Source organism: Stylophora pistillata, chromosome 6 (assembly GCF_964205215.1).
Source record: "Stylophora pistillata chromosome 6, jaStyPist1.2, whole genome shotgun sequence".
In the NCBI taxonomy this organism is placed as follows: Eukaryota; Metazoa; Cnidaria; class Anthozoa; order Scleractinia; family Pocilloporidae; genus Stylophora; species Stylophora pistillata.
Window position 1 is genome coordinate 33,650,684 of NC_142524.1, and position 21,707 is coordinate 33,672,390.

At 40.4% G+C, this 21,707-nt stretch overlaps 2 protein-coding genes and 1 long non-coding RNA gene across 8 annotated transcripts in view; 2 read left to right on the forward strand and 1 right to left on the reverse strand.

The window, feature by feature from the left end:
• The window catches only part of LOC111324975 (WD repeat-containing protein 62), a 34,775-nt gene extending 17,999 nt beyond the window's left edge, over positions 1-16,776 (forward strand). Inside the window, exons 28-46 of one of the 6 annotated variants that reach the window (XM_088762926.1) lie at positions 118-218; positions 805-819; positions 3,695-3,747; positions 3,926-4,015; positions 4,606-4,684; positions 4,950-5,017; positions 5,700-5,732; positions 6,271-6,348; positions 7,045-7,244; positions 8,221-8,433; positions 9,426-9,504; positions 9,887-9,929; positions 10,362-10,623; positions 11,239-11,299; positions 11,765-11,839; positions 12,117-12,500; positions 13,250-14,672; positions 15,246-15,343; positions 15,725-16,776. In XM_088762926.1, coding sequence (XP_088619052.1) covers positions 118-218; positions 805-819; positions 3,695-3,747; positions 3,926-4,015; positions 4,606-4,684; positions 4,950-5,017; positions 5,700-5,732; positions 6,271-6,348; positions 7,045-7,244; positions 8,221-8,433; positions 9,426-9,504; positions 9,887-9,929; positions 10,362-10,623; positions 11,239-11,299; positions 11,765-11,839; positions 12,117-12,500; positions 13,250-14,672; positions 15,246-15,343; positions 15,725-16,075 — 3,706 coding nt within the window. In that variant the 3' untranslated portion in view covers positions 16,076-16,776. Of the gene's footprint in view, positions 1-117; positions 219-804; positions 820-3,694; positions 3,748-3,925; positions 4,016-4,605; positions 4,685-4,949; positions 5,018-5,699; positions 5,733-6,270; positions 6,349-7,044; positions 7,245-8,220; positions 8,434-9,425; positions 9,505-9,886; positions 9,930-10,361; positions 10,624-11,238; positions 11,300-11,764; positions 11,840-12,116; positions 12,501-13,249; positions 14,685-15,245; positions 15,344-15,724 lie in introns of all 6 variants that reach the window. The other 5 variants (XM_088762925.1, XM_088762927.1, XM_088762930.1 and 2 more) reach the window with 5 other exon arrangements.
• On the forward strand, positions 1,049-3,236 carry LOC148729532 (uncharacterized). The gene has a single exon (XM_088762932.1). The coding sequence runs from the start codon at positions 1,199-1,201 to the stop codon at positions 3,086-3,088; it is 1,890 nt and encodes a 629-aa protein (XP_088619058.1). The 5' UTR covers positions 1,049-1,198; the 3' UTR covers positions 3,089-3,236.
• Positions 16,777-20,443: 3,667 nt separating the features above from the next.
• LOC148729533 (uncharacterized) overlaps positions 20,444-21,707 on the reverse strand; it is a 1,569-nt gene continuing 305 nt past the window's right edge. The window contains exons 1-2 of the long non-coding RNA XR_015988897.1: positions 21,075-21,707; positions 20,444-20,685 (exon numbers count right to left, since the gene is read on the reverse strand). The exon at positions 21,075-21,707 is cut by the window's right edge and continues 305 nt beyond it. This is a non-coding gene — a long non-coding RNA (uncharacterized LOC148729533). The remainder of the gene's footprint in view (positions 20,686-21,074) is intronic.

Below are 21,707 nucleotides of genomic sequence, written 5' to 3' on the forward strand. Positions count from 1 at the left end.
GGTCACCCTTTGCCTCACTCCTGTTCAAAGGCTTGGCAACCAAGCACGCAACTGTAAAATGGACTATTTACTAAGAGGAGGACACTCATATGTTTTTCTCGTGTTGTTTTTCCACAGACGGGAGACTTACCAAATGGCTCATCCATCGATAATCGAAACAGCTGAGGAGGGGGACTTTGTACCAGCTGATCCTTCAGCGTTCAGCAGACCAATGAAAGGTAGACATAAATTGCTGCAATCTGATTGGTTAAGCTACTTGCCATTTATTCCGTGATGTGAGTAAAATGAGAAACACCGCTGCGCGTGGCGTGACATACTTTTATCATTGCGTTATCCCTTCATTCCCAAGATCTCGTAATTAATTCTCCTTACTGTCTGCCATACAATTCTTCTGATGTTAGTTTGGAGAATTTGGTATTGAGTCAACTAATAATCCCCTGATGGATATTTTTCTTTATTCTCATCGCTTGTCTGCTGATATTATATCGATATTGTAAGGAGAAATTCTCTCTCGGTCACTCATGGGAGGTAAAGGGCTAAGAAAAAAAAAGAAACCTGTTTTGAAAGATTAATTGTGTCATGTTGTACAGTACCAATTAGATTTCTATGTATGATGATTGTTTCAAGCTTTGCCCTCATTAACTTGTCGAGCTGAAAGCTAACCGAATTTACGGCGTACTATTAAGTATCGATCCGAATAAGAGTGGTAGTTTCAAAGTGCAATGATTTCTGTAAAATTTGGATTTGTGTCTGTTAAATGTTTTGATTTCGTTTCTGACCTGATTTTGAATTTTGACATGCTAGATCCCAGTCCTCCAGTTAAGGTGGCTCGATAGGCCAAAAAATCATAAAAACTTCATATTTTTGGAAATAAGTTTCTGGGCACCAACAGTCATTGTAGTTTCAAGAAAAGTAAGTCTTTTGTAATTTTTCCCATGGCTATTGTATGTTTTTCAACTGTTTTTGGATCTGTTTGAGCGGTTGCTATGGAAACCAGCATTGTTAACGCGTCGTTTTCCACCAAAAAAAGCCAATGATTTCAAAGAAATCTTCACAGGAGTGACCAGAATAGATTTCAGGGGCCTGGTAAATAGTTAGGCCCTAAATGAGGACATTGTGTGCTGATACATGACGTACTTGGCATGAGAAAAACGTGTTCGCTTGTTTACGATCTATCTACTGAGAGTTGAAGCGAATTATGCCTCCAAAAAGGAAATTTAGGAACGTTAGAAGAAAAAAAAGGAGGTTTACAGGCAACAAGTATACTAAGAAAAGAAATTCTGAAGAAATGGAAGGAACTGATGATCAGGAATCAGTGAAAGAAAGCGAGGAATCAGACATCACCGATATCGAAGATGAAAAGATTCCGAAAAACATCACACGGAATTCTGATCGTACTAAATCGATGCCTGCTACCCTGAGAAAGTTGGACGATAAGTCTAGCGATTCTGGAGACCCTGAAAACGATGAGGAGGAAAAGATGGCAAGTATAGAGGGTTTTCGTTTGATTGATATCTCTGTACTTGCTTCAGTCTTCGAGTCATTTTGGTGTCCGATGTGTAAATATGGCCACGTCACGTTCGAGGAGGATTGCAGCGCCAAGATGGGTTTTGCTACTCTTTTTGTGCTAAAATGCACATCCCAAAAGTGCAAATACTCGAAGAGGTTTTTTTCCTCTGCTAAAATCGAAGGGAGTCAGGCTTATGAAGTCAACCGAAGAGTTGTCCTTGCTACAAGGAACATTGGAATTGGACACCAGAGTCTTGTAAAATTCGCTGCGGTGATGAACATGCTACCGCCCATGAACGAGAACTCTTATCGAGATCATGTTGCCACAATTCGCAATTCTGCGGAGACTGTAGCCAAGGAGAGCATGCAAAATGCAGCTGAAGAGGCAAAAGAATTTTATGAGCCAGGAGAAGATGGGGTCTTTGACATTGGAGTGTCAGGGGATGGAACTTGGAGAAGAAGGGGGTACTCTTCAGCTTATGGGGTCGTCACTGCAATATCCACAGTTACTGGTAAAGTTCTCGATGTGGAAGTAATGTCCAAAGAGTGCAAGGAATGCATGGTTTGGAGAAGCAAAGAAGGAACTGTTGAGTTTCAGGAGTGGTGGGAAGGACACCAGCATCTTTGCCAGGCAAACTATTTTGGTTCTTCGGGGTCGATGGATGCTTCTGGAATGCTTGCCATATTTGAACGGTCTGTTCAAAACTACTCTGTTCGTTATACAGAATTTCTTGGGGATGGAGACAGTAAATCCCACAAACTTATTGTTGAAGAAGCCGTTTATGGGCCTGTTGAAGTAAGAAAATTGGAATGTGTGGGCCATGTCCAGAAACGTTTGGGGTCGCGACTTCGCTCACTGAAGAAGAGAACTGGTCAGACACGTCTTCAAGATGGAAAGTCAATTGGCGGAAGGGGCAGGCTAACAGACAATGTCATTGATAAACTGCAAGTATATTATGGGAAAGCCATTAGGAACAATACTCATGATATCCAAGCTATGGAGAATGCTGTAATGGCAATTTGGCATCATACACAGTCAACTGATGATAGCCCAGATCACGACCTGTGCCCCCCTGGAGAGAGTTCATGGTGTGGCTTTCAAAGGGATGTTGCACAGGGGACCTCTGATTATAGACATAACCATCCCCTTCCAACGGCTGTGGCTAATGCCATCTATCCCACCTTTGAAGCCTTGAGTGAGCAAAGTCTGCTTGCACGCTGTCTACATGGTGGTACGCAAAACCAAAATGAGGCCATCAATGCCCTTATCTGGCAGCGTGCTACAAAGGAAACCCACTCTGGGCTAGCAGTGGTGGAACTTGCTACCTTCTTGGCAGTCTCACATTTTAACAATGGCACTATTTCTATCATTTTAGTTCTTCGAAACCTGGGAATTGACCCAGGATTTCATTGCATCAAAGCTTGCCGAAAGCAAGATCATAATCGAATTCGCCATTCTCGCCGTAAAAGCTCTGAGCAAGCCAAAAAAAGGAGAAAACAGATCAGAAACTTCAAAAAAGGTTACAGTGACACTTTAGAGGCAATAGAAGGACAACAGTATGGTGCTGGTGCCTTCTAACATTGTTTTCAACTCTTGACTGCTTGCCCAATGATCTTGTGAACTTTATTTGCTATTTTCTAATTTTCCGTATTTCAGAGGTTTTGAAACCTTGTGACAATAATATCTCAAAAAATATTTACGATAAGTAGATCAAATTTTCACAGCATCTCAAGTGTCAATAGCTGTGTGCAATGACCTATTTTTATAGTGTTTGGACTTCTCACTCATGGGTTATGCCTTGTAAATTGAAGTGTAGTCAGGGTTATTTTTTGGTCTTTCTTTGTTGAGAGCTAATTCATGAATGCAACATAGTACTTACCTCAAAGTAGGTCATTGCACAGCTGTGATACAGTACAACAAGCACCTGAAGTTTTAGCTCTATAGCATAAAGCAGAGTAGAGATATCTTTGCCAAAAAACATACCTATTTTTGTCTCTCGGAATTGGGTGTGGCTAGAATAAATGGTGTGGCTCCTCTGAATTTTATGGAATGCTCTCCTAACTTAGTGGAAAGTAATGGGTAAGACCTATTTAAGTTTGTGGCACAAGTATAATGATATGATTTAAAGTTTAAGTGTTGGTAAAATTGTTGCCAAAATGAGCATTTTTAGACTATCGAGCCACCTTAAAGATTACCGTTTTAGCGTGGGGCAACTGCCTGCGTGGGCCAAAAAGCAGGTTAGTTACTTTGATGTCAGTTTCCTCCCAAGAGATATCAGCACTTTTCGTCCAAAATGATTTGGAGAAATTTGCTTCAACCTCTTTTTGTCTTCGAGGACTAATCAGTTTTACTAGAAATTCTGAGCAGTTAGTCTACTTTTGCGAACTAAACCGAGACATTGTACGTTTCTTGTAGCTCGTTGCCGAAGGAAACGAGAAAACGATGATTTCTCAGGAAGAGAATAACACAGGAACAGTAGTTCAACCCGGGGGGCGATGGGCTCAGGTAAGTTGCTCACCCATCCCTCCCTAATGTTAGATCTTGGTATGATAGCAGTTGGATAACAACGACTCACACATTTCTAGCTTGTCGGTGGCTGCATGCTTTCCCGCGGCTGGAATTCGCCGAATGCGTGTCTTCTTGCGCTCGACGTAGGGTGCAAGGTTTCCCGCGCCTGACGTAGGGTGCAAGGTTTCCCGCGCCTGACGTAGGGTGCAAGGTTTCCCGCACTCGATGCGGAGTGCAAGACTTCCAGCTCTCGACGCAGGGTGGCAAGGTTTCCCGCGCTCGACGCAGGGTGCAAGGCCTCCTGCGCCTTTTCGTGGGTTGTTTGTTATTCCCCTCTTTTCAGGTGATTGGTCTGTTGTGTTCATCTTGTGTGTTCTAATTTTTTTTATTTTTATCTTGATTTTTTTTTTCTAAATTTCGTTAGATCCTGATCGGTTGGTGATTATGTCTGCCTTTACATTTTTGTAGTGTTATTCTCTAGGATTTTTTTTGAAAACCTTGTATGCCACTTAAATAATAACGATTAAACTTAACTTTATCAAAGCTGATCTTTTGTTTATCTTGAAACCTCTTTTTCTTTACAAAAGAGAGTCCAAAATGGGGGTTTTCACATTGCTGCTGACAATGGCAAAATAAAACCGATTCCTTTATTGCTGGATCCAACAGGTGAGAACAGAATACTACTATCTAAAGTAATCTTGCAAGTTGCCTAATAATTTCATGAGCCATCATCCATTTTTTGTTGAGACCGTGATAAACATCCCTAGGATTTAAACAATACCAATGTCAGTAGAAAAAATTATCAATTCAAAGAAAAAAAAATTTGCATAGTGTTTGTGTGTTGATCTCTTCAGCGCGAAATGGTCGCAATTCTGTAAAATGAAATATCGTGCAAGTATTTTCGTTTTGACTGATTTTTTTTTCCTTTCAGATGGCGAGAAAAGATTTAAAATAGAACCAATCTCTCTCCAGGAGCAAATGAGAGCGTTGGCAAGCAGCGTATGTAACATCAGTTGATTAAAAATGCCAGCTGTTATGATAATGATGATATTAACAGTAATAACATATCTTATTAACCGAGCGCGAGGGCCGTACTGGGAGAATATCGGCCCGAGGTCTTGACAGTACGGACCGAGCGCAGCGAGGTCCGTACAAAAAAGACCGAGGGCCGATATTCTTCCAGTACGGTCCCGAGCAAGCTTGGTTAAGAAGAGATTTATTATACGACTGAAGTTCAAAGGGACACAAGTGCGGTATCATTCGGGACCATTCGGGACAGTGCCCGGTCCAATACTGAGAGAATGTTGACCGGCAATAGAGCATTTTGATTGGTTGATTTTAGTTATTGGCCCTCTGACTGCCCGAATCGTGTAATAATAGTAATTATTGTAATGTTAATAATAAATAACGATAATGATATTGGTGATAAAAAATAATGGCAGTTATGATGATGATGATAATTTTAATAATAATGATAGCAATGATTATAATAATATTAGCGATTATGGTGGTATTAATAATGATAATGATATTGGTAATGATGACAATAATAATGTTAACAATAACAATGCTACTAGGAATAATGATGATGTTGATAACGCCACAGAGGCAATGATGGAAACATTCTCTTCGTCGATTTAGTTGCTTTAAGATTTTAATCTGTCGTTTTGTTTATTTGCAGCCTCTCGAGAGACGTTGCTCACTTACTTATGGGGTAAGATGATTTAACTTCTGGTTGAGGCTGTTAAGAAATACTTTCTAAATTAGGACCCAGCCATCAAAATCTCATTTAAACCACCGTCTTGCACAAAAATCCTTAGGATACTTGCATAAATTGGCAATTTTTAAATCAGTTCAATCAAACAGATGAAATGTGTTCTCGGAGGTCAGGGTGTGTGGAACATTTTTTCGAAGCTAGTGGTGTTTTTTCCCCTTCCCTTCTCCTTCCACGCAAACATTTTTGTTGTTGTTGTTGTTGTTGTTGTTGTTGTTTTCTTTGCTGTAATCTAGTTTGCTCTAATAGTTTCTACGCACACTTTATTCCAATTTTTCTTTTATAATTCGACCGAGTTTAGACGCACTTAAACGTTTATTTTGATGTTTTTTTTTTTATTTATGTAAATTAGATTTCGTAGCGTCGAAGACAGTACATGATAAAGATTAAGTCTCGTACTTCTATAGCAGGAGGTGACGCTGGAAGACATAAAAGCAGACGTTAATGTGTAAATTATGCTCACTTTTTTTTTTATCAGGAAGATGATGACCTGTTCCCGTCAGACGGCCGAGCAGCGCTGGAGAATTTGCCCGAAGAGGAGAAGAATCATACCGAGGTTGGTAACTGATGCAGTCTCAAATTTTTCCACTGACACTTAACCAATCAACATTACTCTGAGTTGTAAACGCCGCGGTTACTTGCTCTCTGCTTCCTTTGAAAGCTTGTTGCGTGACGAGAACAAACATTGGCTGAAAGGATGCTCCAAATGCTCAGTGGTCACTGTTACTTCTTTTTATCTATTACTTTTCCCGCTACGCAGAGTTCATTGGTAGCCTTTCCACCATTCAGAGCACACGGTTACTTTTCCCGTCGAGCAAGGGGGCATTGTTAGTTTTCCCGCCATTCAGAGCACACGGTTACTTTTCCCGTCAAGCAAGGCGGCATTGTTAGTTTTCCCGCCATTCAGAGCACATGGTTACTTTTCCCGTCAAGCAAGGCGGCATTGTTAGTTTTCCCGCCATTCAGAGCACACGGTTACTTTTCCCGTCAAGCAAGGGGGCATTGTTAGTTTTCCCATCATTCAGAGCACACGGTTACTTTTCTCGTCAAGCAAAGGGGTATTGTTAGTTTTCTCACCATTCAGAGTACAGGGTTACTTTTCTCGCCATGCAGAGTTCATTGTTCCCGCCTTGCTAAGTTCACTAATATTTTTCCCGCCATGCAGAGCTTACTGTTATTTTTCCCGCCATGCATAGTTTATTGATACTTTTCCCGCTATCCAGAGCTTACTTTTACTTTTCCCGCCGAGCAGGAAGCCGCTCCGCCTGGTGTCACCGTGTCACGTGGTAGTGATATAATGCCGATGGCTCGTGTTCGAAGAAGCAGCGTAGAAGTGTCCGAAACTGGAGAACTGAAATTTGAAGAAGCCGAGGAGCTTGATGTAGGGGACGCGAATCAAGTTATCATCTACCTACCCCCTAGCCAGGATGACTTCGACAGCGAAGTTGCAAGGTCAGAAATATATCGTGATTATCGTGATTATTCCCTCAAAACGGCTAAGTGGCCCTAGAATGCAATGGTGCTAGAACAAGGAGCACCTTAGGACTTACCCAAAGATATGCTTGTGGATATTAGAACGACCCACTAGGGATCCCAAGTCCCATTGTATGCATTTTCCCTCCTGGTGTTTAGCTAACTCTGGAGCCAACTCTGGATTCGGATTATTATATTCTAAATATTTTGACTTCTGTGACAATGGACGACCGTCATTGTAATTTTGGAGTACTTTGAACGCGACAAAAATTTAACGTCGTCAAACCCAAATGAAGTAGTTAGGTAGAATCGTGTTAAAAAAAAGTAGTAAACCAAGCTTGAACCTAATATTAAAATGCTTGGAGAGGAGACTTTTTTTTTAAAAAAAAATAACCGTTGAATAAGTGACAAGATAGAATCTGAATGTGTCAGAAGTGACAACGAAAACCCCTCTAAAAATAACTGTACCATCGTAAACCTAAACTCCAACATAAGTAAACATTTAGGGTTATTAATAAACAAGAAAAGGAATGCCATTTTGAGTTTTACCAATCTTCACCAAGAAAACAACTACTAATGATCTTGTCTTTTGCCGCTTCTTCATCAGGGTACTAGAATCTTTTTGTGGTTAAATTATAAATTTAGTATTCAAAGTAGAAATGGTAAATTTTGAAAAAGTAAGAGCGTATCTCTTAACTAACCAAGCAGCACCCTTGTGAAGCGATCTAGGCCAGGTCGCCAGAGCCCCCAAGACAATTTCGGACCAGACTGAATTGGCAGCGAGAGTCGCCATTTTGACTTCTTATCCACAGTTCTCTAACATTTTCTTGTAAAGCCTAATTTCTAACCCTTTTTTCACGCAGCAAACTTTCCCTGCTGTCCCATCCTTTTTTATTGTTTAATGTGTAACGTAACTAACACGAACCGTCTTCCTTTTGACACTCCCTTGACCCAGTACCCCGCGGGTCCAAGAATTTGTGCAACATTACGAAGCTCTTCAGTTAAATCATCACCAGTCTTGTCCCAATATCACTCAACAAGTCCAGAAACTGCGGGAAGATCCGGATGATCAGGACAAACCTGTAAAACTGGTTAACGACAAACCAGTTCCGCTTAACAGGTCTCCTTCGTTAGACCTCCTTCCATCTCGGGTTATAACTTTCCTCAGGTAACTGAAAAAAATCAAATTACATCTCACTATATCGTTATTAAATGTCATTGTTTTACTTACGTCTAATTACTTAGGGTACTTTAGACTTCCGCAGAAAAACAAATGCTAACAAATGGTTTCCTAAACATGGATTAATAACAGTTTAAGCTTGATTTCATCAAAAACAGACACAACATTAAGTAAGTGCTGATTATTGTCAAATTCATTTCTATATGAACTTCCTTGACTAATGATAAAAGTTGGTTCGCATATTTTTAAACAGTAAACCAGTCTCCTTTCCTGCATCAAATGAGTTACTATTTAACCGACTGCTAAGAAGATATTTCAAATCGTGAAATAATTTTGAATTTTTCTGTCGTGTTCCTTTATTTGCTTGGAATTAATAATTTAAAAGTAGTCGATATAAATCTTGTAGCAAATCATTTCATTTCTTCCTTAAATGCTCATAAATTCCTGATGAGATTTCATTAAAACGAGATTTGGTATTAATTCTCTTTGCTTGTTTTCAACGTCTCGAAACGAATTTTAATCCTCCCATCTGTCTGTAAAACCACTTAAGTAAACTAGTGTCCCGGGAAAGAGTGGTTACGTCATTTGGGTGTGGTTGGTTTACTATGCGGTAAGCCTGCTCGCTTGAATTTATGAATTTTACCCTAAACTGTGTACAGTGAGTAAAAGGGCAAGATGAAATAAAATTGTGAGGAGGTATGAAAATCGTCAAGTACTTATCTTAAAATGACCTCACTACCTTATCCCAGGTTCCCGTGTTACTTCGGCTGATTTGCCCCAGTCCGGAAGTACAATTTCAGAAATCGAATTTTATAGTTGGATTGATTCAAAACGTTACAATTTTTTTCCGTCTTGCTTTTCTTTCTGATTGGTTGCGCAGTTAACGGTTCTGTCCATTTGGCATATTAGTGGCATCTGATGAACTTTATTTGTCAATTTGAGTAGTTCTGGCTCCAATCGCTCTCTCCGTCTTTCATCAGAGCTTTCCAGTTGTCAGTCGCCGAGCGGCCAAAGAGATTGTCTGTAACAGCAGAAGATCCCAAAGGCGAAGAACAAGAGGTACGAGCCAAACTCTTGATTAATAGCTTTTTCAACGATTCTCAACTATTACTTGCGCAGTGCGATTTTCGATTATGTGTTGAAATTTATCTGAAATTCATTTGGTTTCTTTGCGCCCCTCTGTGATTGATCGAGAAAACTGGCGCTATCCTCTCAACCAATCAGATTCAAAGATAAAGCTAATTGCTACATGTTCATTCCCGCCTTCCCACTCCTCAGGTGGTTTGCTTCTTTTGAATTCGCTTTCGCATTGGCTCCTTAAAACTCTGACGTTACGTTCTTGAATTACACCGGCTTCGCTAAGATTTTGTTGCCTTATAGATATGTCATTTTGCAGCAGGGTAGATTTAATTGAATTTTTACTTTGATTTTGTGTTTTTAGGGTAAAGATAAAGGTAAAGTGGAAGAAAAGGAAATCAATTCTCGTAAGATCTTAAAAGAAGAACTTTTCTGTTGTCCAGCAAGTTTCAGATCAAGTAGTACTCTGTTGAGCGCTCAGACAATAGTCACTAGTTTGAAACAGTTATATTTGCTAAACTTTTTTAAGGGCTTATTGGCGATTTAGTTTCGTGTAGGATGGAGAACGATTATGAAAATCTTTATCCTTTCGACAAGATTTTGTCCCCAAACATGTCGCCCAAGTTCAAGCATCCTTTGAATTTGTTCTTGTGATTGTCAGGACAAAATGAGAATATGCGACTTACACGCAAAGCTCTCGGCTGCAACTCGGCTTGTTTTCTTTCCCCAAGGCGTTTGTGATCCCCTTACTTAATCATACAACTTGCCAAAATGTTGACAAGTGTCTGCAGTTTTACTTCACGGGAACTGACTTTGTAATGTCGTTCTCGAATTCAAAGCTTCTAGTGAAGACGATGAAGACGAGGTGATTAGTCCGTCGGAGGATATCACCAAGCCATTTGGTTATGACGAGAACAAGCCCGAGGGAGGGGAGGACGAGGAGATGGTTGGTCGCTATTTTGAAACTTTAGGTACCAGTTCTCCTGCGCAAAAAACGGACGAGCCGGTCACAGAGCCACCGCCCCTGGACACTGATCGGCTGATGCGGACCAGGCTGAGTATTTCAGCCAGGTTTTTGTCGCGTTCGCACCAACCTGGGAGGTATGAGAATATGTTGTATGTTGGTGCTAACACCGTAAACGCTTCAAGGAGGCCTACTTTTAAAACCCTCCCCCCCCCCCCCCCCATGTGCAACACTTCAAGTTTCTGATAAGCCTCCCCTCTGTGATGATCCCCTTCTTCTCCCGTGTTAAGTTAGTCCCTCCCTCCCGTGGACGTCAAGTTTCTGAAAAGACCCCCCCCCCCCCACCCCTCCTCTCTCTGTTCGGCAATTCCCTCTTTCCCGGGCTAGGTATGATGAAGATGATGATGAACTTTATTCATATGTCAATGTATTTAGCTGACGCTAATTGGGGACACAACGTAAATGAATAACCTAATTAATGATAAGAAATAAGCTATAGATTATATAACCGAAGAGGTAGAAATTACGCACGCGGAGCACTTGTTACAATTTATCAGTTCGGTAAGATAGGTAGCTTTTCAGAATAAAATGTATAGAAAGTCCAGGAGAAGGTCGGTTAAATTTAGGTTTTGGTAGATTTCTCGGCTTCAGAGAGACCAAAAAAAGCTCCGAAGTTCCGAACGTGTCAAACAAAATAATTGGAAAACGTTAATATTAAGTTTTATCCAACCTTTTTATTCTTGTTTGGTCAGGATTGGTGTGATATCAACAAACCTAGATGAAGAGAAAGGAGAAAATCATCATTCAGATGATGTAAGTTTTTTTTTGCCTGGTCATCAGCGAAATGTAGTTGGATCATTAAGCTGACGCGGAAGTGTTCCCTCGTATTGAGTTCCGAAGGTTTCTTGGCATGTTTTCTTTGTTTGTTTCTCGTCGTTTGTTTTAAACATGAGCCCTGTTTCGAATACAAAGAGTAACTCCGTCCCACTTATCGACGCAAATGTATTTTAGAATTGATTTGTGATTTGCTTGGAATTGACTGATTGTTTTATTGACTGATTCATTCATTTGTTCATTATTTTACTGATTGACTGACTGAGAGACTGGCTGGTGGATCGATTGACTGATTGATTGATTGATTGATTGTTTGATTGATTGATTGATTGATCTGGAAGACCTCCGCACTAACCATCACATCCTTAACTAACGTGAGATTTGGAATGTTAGTTTTCCTAAAATAATTGCGGTTGTTAACGTTGTTCCTTTGTTTTGTGAAAGTCCAAACAGGATCTTCAAAGGCGTAAAGAAGAAATGGCGCAAGCTGTGGAGGCTACTCGTAAACGACTAGAAGCTGTGAGTAAAATTTCGTTTTCAGATTTTCAATAATCGGTCTTGGTCACACACTGGTTTTCCGCACTAGTAATACCGCGGAGCACCTGTTTTTCAACTGGATTCTCTTTGTTTGTCGCCTTGTTGGTATTTATTCTTATAGATCGTTGTAATTGTTTTACTTTAGTTATGATTTGTTTTGAAGCTCTCTTGCTTTTGGGATCGACCGTTAAATTTTAGTTTTAGTTTTTCACAGCACTTTTTTTTAATTGATCCCGTTAATGCTTATTTTATTGTTTAGCTGGGATGGAAAGCCAAGGAAGACATTTTAAAGAAGATGCCAGCTAACAGTGCGACGTCAGCAGCATCAATAACCTCCGTCTCTTCGGTATCCAGCACAACTATCATTTCTTCTAAAACTATAACAGTTTTATCCAACTCCGGATCATCTGCAAGCACTGCAAGTCAAGAACCTTCCTCTAAAACCAATACTGTGTCATCTTCTGTCTCGGCTACCCATACTTCATCCGTGACTGCTACCTCTAAAGCCAGCACATCCATGTCGTCCACACCCACTACACTGGTAAATTCAGCCTCCGGTACTGGTAAAAACGGGGATAGTACACCCGTATCGGCATTGACAGAATCAAGTAGCAAACCTTCCGTCATAACTAACCTGCTTGAGGTAGGTGCAAGTGCCACGTGTGAAATTCGCGTTCAAGCGTTTCCCTACTATCATCTTTTGCCACTGGCTTTATTCTCATGTGAAGTGAAAAAGTTAGACCTCGAGTTGTCCCTCCCAGTGGCAGATCTAGGTGAGGGGCACGCTCCCCCCTCTTATTTTGGGTAAAAAAATAAACGCGGAGAGAAGAAAAGCCAGGAGGTGAACAGACAAACAAAAACGCCACCCCCCCATCCCCCCCCCCCATCCCCTTAGCTAAAGGTCTGGATCCACCACTGCCTCCGTTTCGTGCGCGTCATTCCCAGACGTCCGCGCGGCGGGTCAAAATAAATTTTTCTTTTTTTTACTGATCTTTTTTTTTTAACTCGCACAATGGACTTCACCGTAAAGGAGGGACTGCTCGTAGTCTTGACACTGCTCAATGAAGGGAATAGCTGATTAACCTGAAACTCCTTGGTGTAACCTCTCCCTTGATATTAATATACTACCCGCACATAGTTGCGGAGAAAGAATGAACAAGACAACTAGCTAATGGATGTTGCCTTCATGAGTCATCACTTTCTCAACTAGTTTACAGGAATACGTAACGTAACTGGTAAGGAGAATTCCAAGTTAGAGTTCTACATGCATCGTAGCATTTGTGTGTTAAAGCCGTGTGTTTCCTTGTTTAGTTAATTTTCCTTGTGGATGTTTTACCTTGAAGTGAGGCTTTTTTTTTTTTTTTTCTGTTGTTGTTTTGATGTTATTTACAGACGAGATTAGCAGATGTCCAAGGGAACCACAAAGAGGAACGGAAGGAACAGTCGGCTAAGAAAAATATCCCTGAGTCGAAGAAAGATAATGCCACAAAGGGTGAAGATACCGAGAAATCCAAGCGTTCTGCGTCTAATCTGATTGCATTTTTCAGTCAGTCAAAATCATCTAAAAATAAAGACAAGGAAAAAGAAAACACTAAGGAAAAAGAGAGAGCGAAATCTAAGGAGAAAGACAAAGAGAAAGGGAGAGCCACACCCCCGCTGGTCAAGGAGATGTCTGATTTAAAATATGCCTCAGGGGGTAAACTTGAACGTCGGGGCTCTGAGGGAAGATCATGGAGAAAATCACTGGGAATTTTAGGGGGAAGCTCCAAGCATGACAAAGAGGACAGGCATAAAAGGCATTCTGAACCCAGATCTTCAACTCCACCTGACTTGCTGTCGAGAAACGCGCAAAAACAAAACGAGAGGGAGGACAAGTTGAATAAGAAACAAACCGAGACGCGTTCGTCCACACCGCCTGTTGAACAACAAGTGAAGAATTCCCAGTCAGCTAAACACCACGAAAGCACGTTGAAAACTTTACAAGAAGAAAAAGACAAGAAGTCATCCACTAAATCACAAGTTGAGCGGCGATCGTCTAATCCGTCATCCGAGCTGGTGGGAAAAACTTCCCAGCCGCCCCGCACTAAAACAAACGATTCGTCTTTGTCTACTTCGTCGAGAAATGCTCCTTTAAGAGAGAAGAAAGGACGGGTTTCTTGTGAGGAGAGACGAGAAAAATCGCGGTCGTTAGGTGACATAGGTAGCACACTACACAAAGTAGAAGTTTCTATTTTAGATCCGACTGTGCCTCCATCTAGAACTGTTGATACTATGGATATACCGGATCAAATAAAAACTGGTGAAAAACGACCCAAGTCAAGCGCCGGGATCTTAGAGACGACCCCACCTCAGACGAAAATGCCATTAGAGCGACATTCAGTCGATGATAAGGATGTTTCTGGAACAAAAAATATTAAAGAACGGTCTAACGTTTTGAATGGCACTTCGGATAAAAGCGATATTACGACTAATAGTAGCTTGTTAACAAGTAGTGAGAATTCGACCGAACGAAAACCAACTTTGGACAAGCAGCTGGATTCTGCGTTGGGGGGGCCTGGTATCGAAGCTATATCGGTGCCAGGTTCTCCAGAAAAGAAATCGAACTCTTTGGATCTGGGAACCAGTAAGGCCTTGTCACCACGGAGAACCTCTCGGAGCGGTAGCGGGTCGAGCTTTTTGTCTGATATCAGTGAACTTTCAGCTGAGCTGTCGGCAGCTATTGCGTCTCCACCGCCTGAGCCAATTAGATTGAGCATGTCTGAGTCGAACTTGTTGAGCACCAGTCCTCCTTCGACAAGTAGAAAATCTTCTATTGGTAAGGATCATGGTGAGAAGTTCGTTTTGTTTTGTGAACGTCCTGGTTATGTCTAGTTAGGGTATTGCTGAAAGACTGAAGTCTGGGAATCATATTTACACAACCAGCCGTGTAGTTATGTAATTGAAGTAACGCCTTGAGCTCGATTAATTGTCATGTCTTTTTTTGAGTTTGTTATTTACAGTCTTCCTTAACCTCTTCCATCTGTAGTCTTGGCTTGTCATGGCCACTTTTGTATTTTTCTCTCCTACCGAACCACCATTTGTAATCTGAACTGTAGGGCACTTCAGTTTAGCGCGTCCTGAAACACGACTGAAATTTCTAGACTTCTCCAAAGGTGTCAACAGTAAATACCAGTGGTTCAATTCGTTGACGTGTCGCCAAAGTAGCAGGCAGAGTTCTTCCTAAACTTGTCACATTTTCCAGTTGAACCTGGAAAGCTTATACCCGAGAATGCTAGCTAACGAACACCATAACACTAGTAAATAACAACGATCGTAGACAACACAAATTCAAAAAACTGAAAAAGAATTAGGCAAATGAAACCTTTTCACCTTTGGTCCAACCTTGCAGATGCTGCTAACTCTACCGATGTTGATCAACATACATGTCAGGAAACCCTTGAAAACCTTGTACAAGCTTTTCAAAAGGTTATGGATATTCAATCCAAGGTGAGAACGACAAAGTTAACTTGTGGATACTTATTCCCAAAGAGGAATTCGTTGGCTTTAATTGACCGAGATGCCAAAATGAGCCCTTTTCTGTTCGTGAACACTCTTTTAGGAAGAGGCGCCAAGTACAGAGTACTCCTTTCTCGTCCAGTGGAAAGTCCATAACGCTTTGACGTTGATGGTCCTAGCCGTGTTCTGCGTGATTATATGAACTTAGCATATGGCTCAAGTCACTAACGAAGTCTCTGAACAGGAGATCAATTGTTGGAACGCTCAACCGCGAGAAGTTCAGTTATACTAGGGTTTAAAATCCTTCATCTCGGAGGCTCAGTTTTTGTCAAACGCTATCAACCAATTTGAAATATCTTTTTTTATCTGCAGATTCTGAATGGAGAACCCTCGGACGATAACCACCAACTGTTATCGTACATTACCAGCACTTTTTCAGCCATAGAAGAACAGATTCACGATTCGCGTTTTCGACGGCGGAAATGGGAACTCTCTCATCTCCCTTGGGGTAAATCCAGTGCAGCTCCCAGACCCCTCGGTGGCGCGCTCAGCTTCTCCACCGGAAACCTGGACCAAGTTGGTTCAAAACTTCGTCCTTTAAGGCGGACTTCTGAGCTTTCTGTTTCATCGATTCCTGAAGAAGACGTTGAAATACATGAAGTGTTACTAGAAAAGTACTCTGACAGATTATTAGAAATGGTCGCAAAAAAACTGAAACAGTGAGGAAAACTTTTGTGTTGTGAGGACACCCCGCGTATCCAGCGAGAGTTCTCATTCTTTGAAACAATAGTATGACCAGGAAAAAGGGGTTTGGTTTTGATTAAAATGACTGAGAGATGGCCGTAAACTTGTCTTCTGACTTAGTCTTTTTGCCGCGGTACAATTTGTTGATTGTCCTTGGCTTACCTGAACGAGCGAATGCTACCGCAGATGATGTCTATTCTAGGCACCATTGATTACCATTGGCTTGTCATCATTACTGTTGTGATGTGTCAAACTACAATTCTAAGGAGCTAATTGAGACTGGACTTTTAAGTGGAATTTTTTTATCGCTGTTCCTATAAATTGTTAGCTTAACATGGGAAACAACAGATGAAGTTGAAAGAATTCCTTATGACGCTGGCGAGGGCAGTTAAATGCAGTTTGATTCTGGTAAGGGGAATCGTGGTTTCATTACATACATCCAATGTAACTTAAGTTGGAGGATTCACCTATCTTCAAATAAGTCGTTACTTGAATCATCGGACAAACTTCTGCAGCTCCGATATTTGAGTTGCTCTTTTCCTCGTTGCTCTTATTTTTTCTCAAAGGAAGTCATCAAAGTAGTTTATGAGCAATTTATGAAAAGAATTCCATAGTTTCGTTCAAAACTTGATATTAAAAAAGTCAACATGTAGATATAAATAAAACCTGTGAAATATTTAGATTGTCTCTTTTTACTTGTAGAATCGCATAGCTTATGGTAAACACGCGCTCTGATTGGTCAATACGTCAACCGGAAGAGAGGGTATTTAGCGTAGAATCGCACTAATGCATAAAGCGATATCGCTGACCTGAGTCGCGAGCAAAAATTATTGTTACGAACGTAAAAACGTAAATACAACTAGTGCTACAAAAATATGAACAAATTTATAGAAAACGAATGTCTTCCAAATTTTGAATTCAAATTCAAATTTGTAGAAAATTGGAGGAAACCACTCACGCTCAAAAATACGAGAAAACGCAGAGAAAAAAAAATCAAAATGCCAGAGACGAGGGAAGAAAGCCAAACGACAGTTCTTGCCGAGGAAAACCAAACAAGCGTTACGAAAGAAAACCAAAACAGGTCTCGAGGCCGAAAAAGGTCAAGCATCTTTTCCGGAAATCCAAACCATTGTAGCCTATACAGACGACGAACTGGCCTCTTTTAGAGACAACATGGTTTCAAAAAACACTAGACGGCAAATTCACAAATTCGAGTGGTCGCAAAACAGTCATCCAAGCGCTCCATGATGATTTCGACCCAGTGGAGATATCAGAGCTCATTGGCCACTCCAATCCGGAATCCATATCCAGCTACAGCCATAATCCTCTTGAAAAACGGCGGCGAATGTCGAATAAGTTGGCCGGTTTCAACCCACGCCAAGCACGACAACTACCAAAGGCTATTCAAGTCATGCTTTACGGGAGATTGTTCTCAATAGCTCAGTCACGCCAAGCAACACAGCAGCTACTAGTGACCTTGACAGCAATGCCAGCCGTTCTAGTTACCTGATGGCAGGAGCAGTTGGCGGGATGTTTACTGGAGTAACTTTTAATAATTCTCCAGTAATTATTTCCATTGACACCAACGAGCGACTCCCTGCAATAAAAGAAAAACAGTTAAAATTGTGACTTTTAACCTTTACTGAACTGTGTTTCGTCAGAGTTTACCGAGAAATTCCAGTCTTAATCATTATATTTTGAATACACTTTTTTTTATAACTGAAAAGTACTTACCGGTTTTTTTGTAGATCTTGCTTTAATACCGGAACGCTTGAAATTTTCATTTCGCTTGAGGATTTGACCATTCAGTTGTTGATTGTCGGCGCCACATTTTGCCAAGTTGAGTGGTAGCAGGCAAATCTCTGTCTTAAATAACTCCGTATTATGTACTTTTAGTTTCTTTGCTGAAGATTGTAAAATGTGAGGCACTGCTTTCTCTACGAGTTTGAAATAAAAGTGGTTTTCATTCTAAAAATATCTTGTTCCCTCTATTCGCTAGATATTGACACCTGACTTTGAAAGGGTTTCCATTGTTTGCGCACTGACGTGGCGCACAAAAATACAAAGCATCTGGTTTCTATGGTGGGTGATTCCCGCCAATATTCAACTCTAAATTTGATGTTTGAATTGTGAATTTTATGTAACAAGGGATGTTATTTAGTCGATTCTATAATTGTAAGCAGGTTTCTTATTTCCTGTCCTCTTCAAATTTTGTGGCAAAATCAATTGAATCGCATACAACGAATTTTATGTTACACCAAATTTTATGATTAAGTAACTTTGTGTTGAACACGAATTTGGTGATGCAAGGCATCTTGTAAACAGCAGCCAGTGTACAGTTTTCAAAATTTCCAGCTGATGCATCAAACTTCGTGCTGCCTCAAATTTAATGCTGTCTCAAATTTTATGCTGCATCAAATTTAATGCTACATCAAATTTAATGCTGCATCAAATTTTAGGCTGCATCAAATTTAATGCTTCACCAAATTTTATGTTGACAAGTATCGTTCCTTGGGGACTGGTGACTAGTCAAGAAAACGAGGCAGGAGGTTTCCCGCCAAAATACAATCTGGTTATCAGAAATGGCGGATCAAAGCTCTTTTCTTTACGGGCCGAGGAGCTTTAGGCTTTTAGAAATATCCTATCGATCCTACTTGATGTCATTCGACATCTTGAGGCAGGTGACCTTGATTCAAATATGATCAATGCTTTGTATTTTGGACTGGATTGGCTACATGGCTTAATCATTCGCTATTTCGATGTACACGAACTTGGCGCGGAAGTTGTGCACCTGATAGGTACAGCTCGCGACCAAATTGCTAATCATGTCAATCGTCCACAATCTTCGGAAAGTCCTGTACCACCAAGAATTTCCCTCGGAGACCGAGGTCGCCCGAGATATCTGATATCAAGAGAACAAGTTGAATTCTTGCTGGAACGTTGTTTCAGTGTAGTGACATTGCAAGTCTTCTGGGTGTTAGCGTTCGCACGTTAGAACGACGACTCTCCGAGTTTGGCTTGAGGGCACGGTCAACGTATTCAGATATAAGCGACCAGGCACTTGACAACATTGTGCGAAACATTTTGACAGAATTCCCGAACACTGGCTACAGGCGCATGACTGGTTTTCTTCGAGGACGAAGGCTACGTATTCAGCAGTTGGGCAGTTTCTGGGCTTTTACATAGATCAACCAGAGAGGCATTTTGTCTGCACATGTTCAGTAAATTTTTGTTTGAAGTGGATAACTGCTGCAACATGCCTGTGTGGGTTTCCCGCGAAAGAAGTGAAGGAGGAAAATGCGTCGGAAAACAATAGTGGAGCGAGTTCTTGCGACAACTTTTGTTGTTATTTTTCCCTCTGTAACTTAGACGGAAGCATCCTAGTCTTAATATGGTTGTGTGGTGCGAAAGAAAGTCACATTGATTGATTTTCCAAACGTAAAAGGGTGTACAATCGAGTTCAATTCCATTACTCTGTAATAATCGTTGGTGCGATCGATGTAGATTATCTTTTTTGTGAATGATACAGGAGGCCTGTCGAAGAGCACAGATGAATTGGAAAGTAATTTAATCATGTCACTGCTATCTCAAGAAATTGAGTACATTTGTAGTATTTACTTTCCTTTGAGTGTTTTAGAGCTTAAACTGCTAGTGCAATCAATGTATTTGCAATTTCAGCAAAAAGTAAAAGTTCACAGAAGTTTAGGTTTTGGTTGAAAAGTTTTTTTAACAAATCACAACTGGCGGGAACAATTACTGAAACACATAATGTCATTGTGTTGCATTAAGAAAAACAAGATAATGTTGGCACTAGAGATATGTTCGTCATAACCTGGGGAAAATGGCAGAATGATTATGGATTTTATCAGAGAAAAGAAAGTTCTTTTCAATCATCAGTCTCAAAAATATCATCACATAAGGTTTATGACATGAAAAATTTTACCAAAATCTGATCACTTTGTTTTGACCAAACTACCCCTTACCCCCAACAGATGACAATTGCACCATAACTGGAGAGGTGTGTACAAAAAAAGAAAGACCACCCTGTTGCCTAAATGTGAATAAAATCAAATAACACTTTGAGTTTCCAGTTGTAATAACAATAGTTAAATGAATCAATTATTTTCCTAATAAAAAATTTGACCTCATCCATCCTTCTTACTGCCCAAAAACATCACATACACCTTTTGCAACCTCACTTTTCAACCTATGAAATTACGAGAGTTATCTGACAATTTGATGAGAACCTGTACAGCTGATAGTATCAGTGAGGAAGCTCTCATCCTGGAAGCTTAAACACTCTTAAGGAATATGACTGATCACTCCTCACATTCATTTTCAATGAAATCTGGACAAAACTTCTGAAAACTGTATTGGTAATTTTACCAATTTTACAAATAAAGTAGACATAACTTCCATATAGCATATTAGTCTAGGCAAGTTGTGTACAGAGAACAAAAGACGAATAATTTAAACCAGTAGTAAGCTTCTGGGAATAATGACAAATTCTTGAATAACAGCTTGCCACAGTAAATGTCACAGCCATCCATTCTGTCTATACTACCAATTATTGGGTCACTTCACATTACCTTAAACAGAAGAGAACATAACAGTTTATTCATATCATCAATCTTAAGAAATAAGAATTTCATGATCACGACATATACAGCAAAGTGAAATAAAACTCAACTGGTTTGAAATTCAGAGTGCACTTTGACTCAACATTCATTTCGCAAGGCAACGCATTCTACTGAAATGAACAGGACAGAATACAGCTGACGCCATTCGTTTCGAATAACAAATGAACATGAAGAAAACGGCACCAGTTTTACTCATGAGACAAAGCCCACGCATTTTTTTGAGGTTAATGCCTAGTTAGACCGAAAGCTAGATAAATAAACAATTAACTGAAAATAAGCCAAAACCGGAGTTGATTGAGGTAAGACCATAACAATTGTTAAGACACATGCCTACCTACCATGTACAACAGACTTGGAGAGCAAAAAGGCCAATGACGGTTTTGGGTCACGACTTGAAAAATCCACCAAAACCTCCCGAAAAATAATTCGCCGAGGGTTATAGTAAGAGCAACTTAATCCTGAAGCTGGAACATTTTTAAAGCCTTGTGTCCTATATGACTGTAAAGAGAACGAAAAGACGATGTTATTTAAAGTGATTTGATGCTTGGGGGCCACCTCAAACTTAACGCAATTTTACTTCGAAGTTGAAGTAAAATAAGATCAAAATCTAAATTTCCATATTTCCTCGGATCAAATATCTCACGATAGTCTCCACATACAACTTTGTGATTCACAAAAATAAAACATCAACATCTTAAGACTAACCTTCAAGGTTTGTTGAGGGTCCCCAATAGGGTTCTTCAATCCCGCCATCCCGACCGGAATTTTCCCTCAATCCCGAGATCCCGAGGGTTTCTACCGGCTAATCCCGATCCCGGTCATATTTTCTTAATTCCTTACCTCAGCAAAAATGATCCTTGAAGTTCCGTTTCAGATTCCCTCACAGCAGACCCAAGCACTGACTATTACGTTGAATTGGTTGTATCTTTCTCTGCACTAAAACGATGATCTCGTTCATTTGTTTTTCTTGA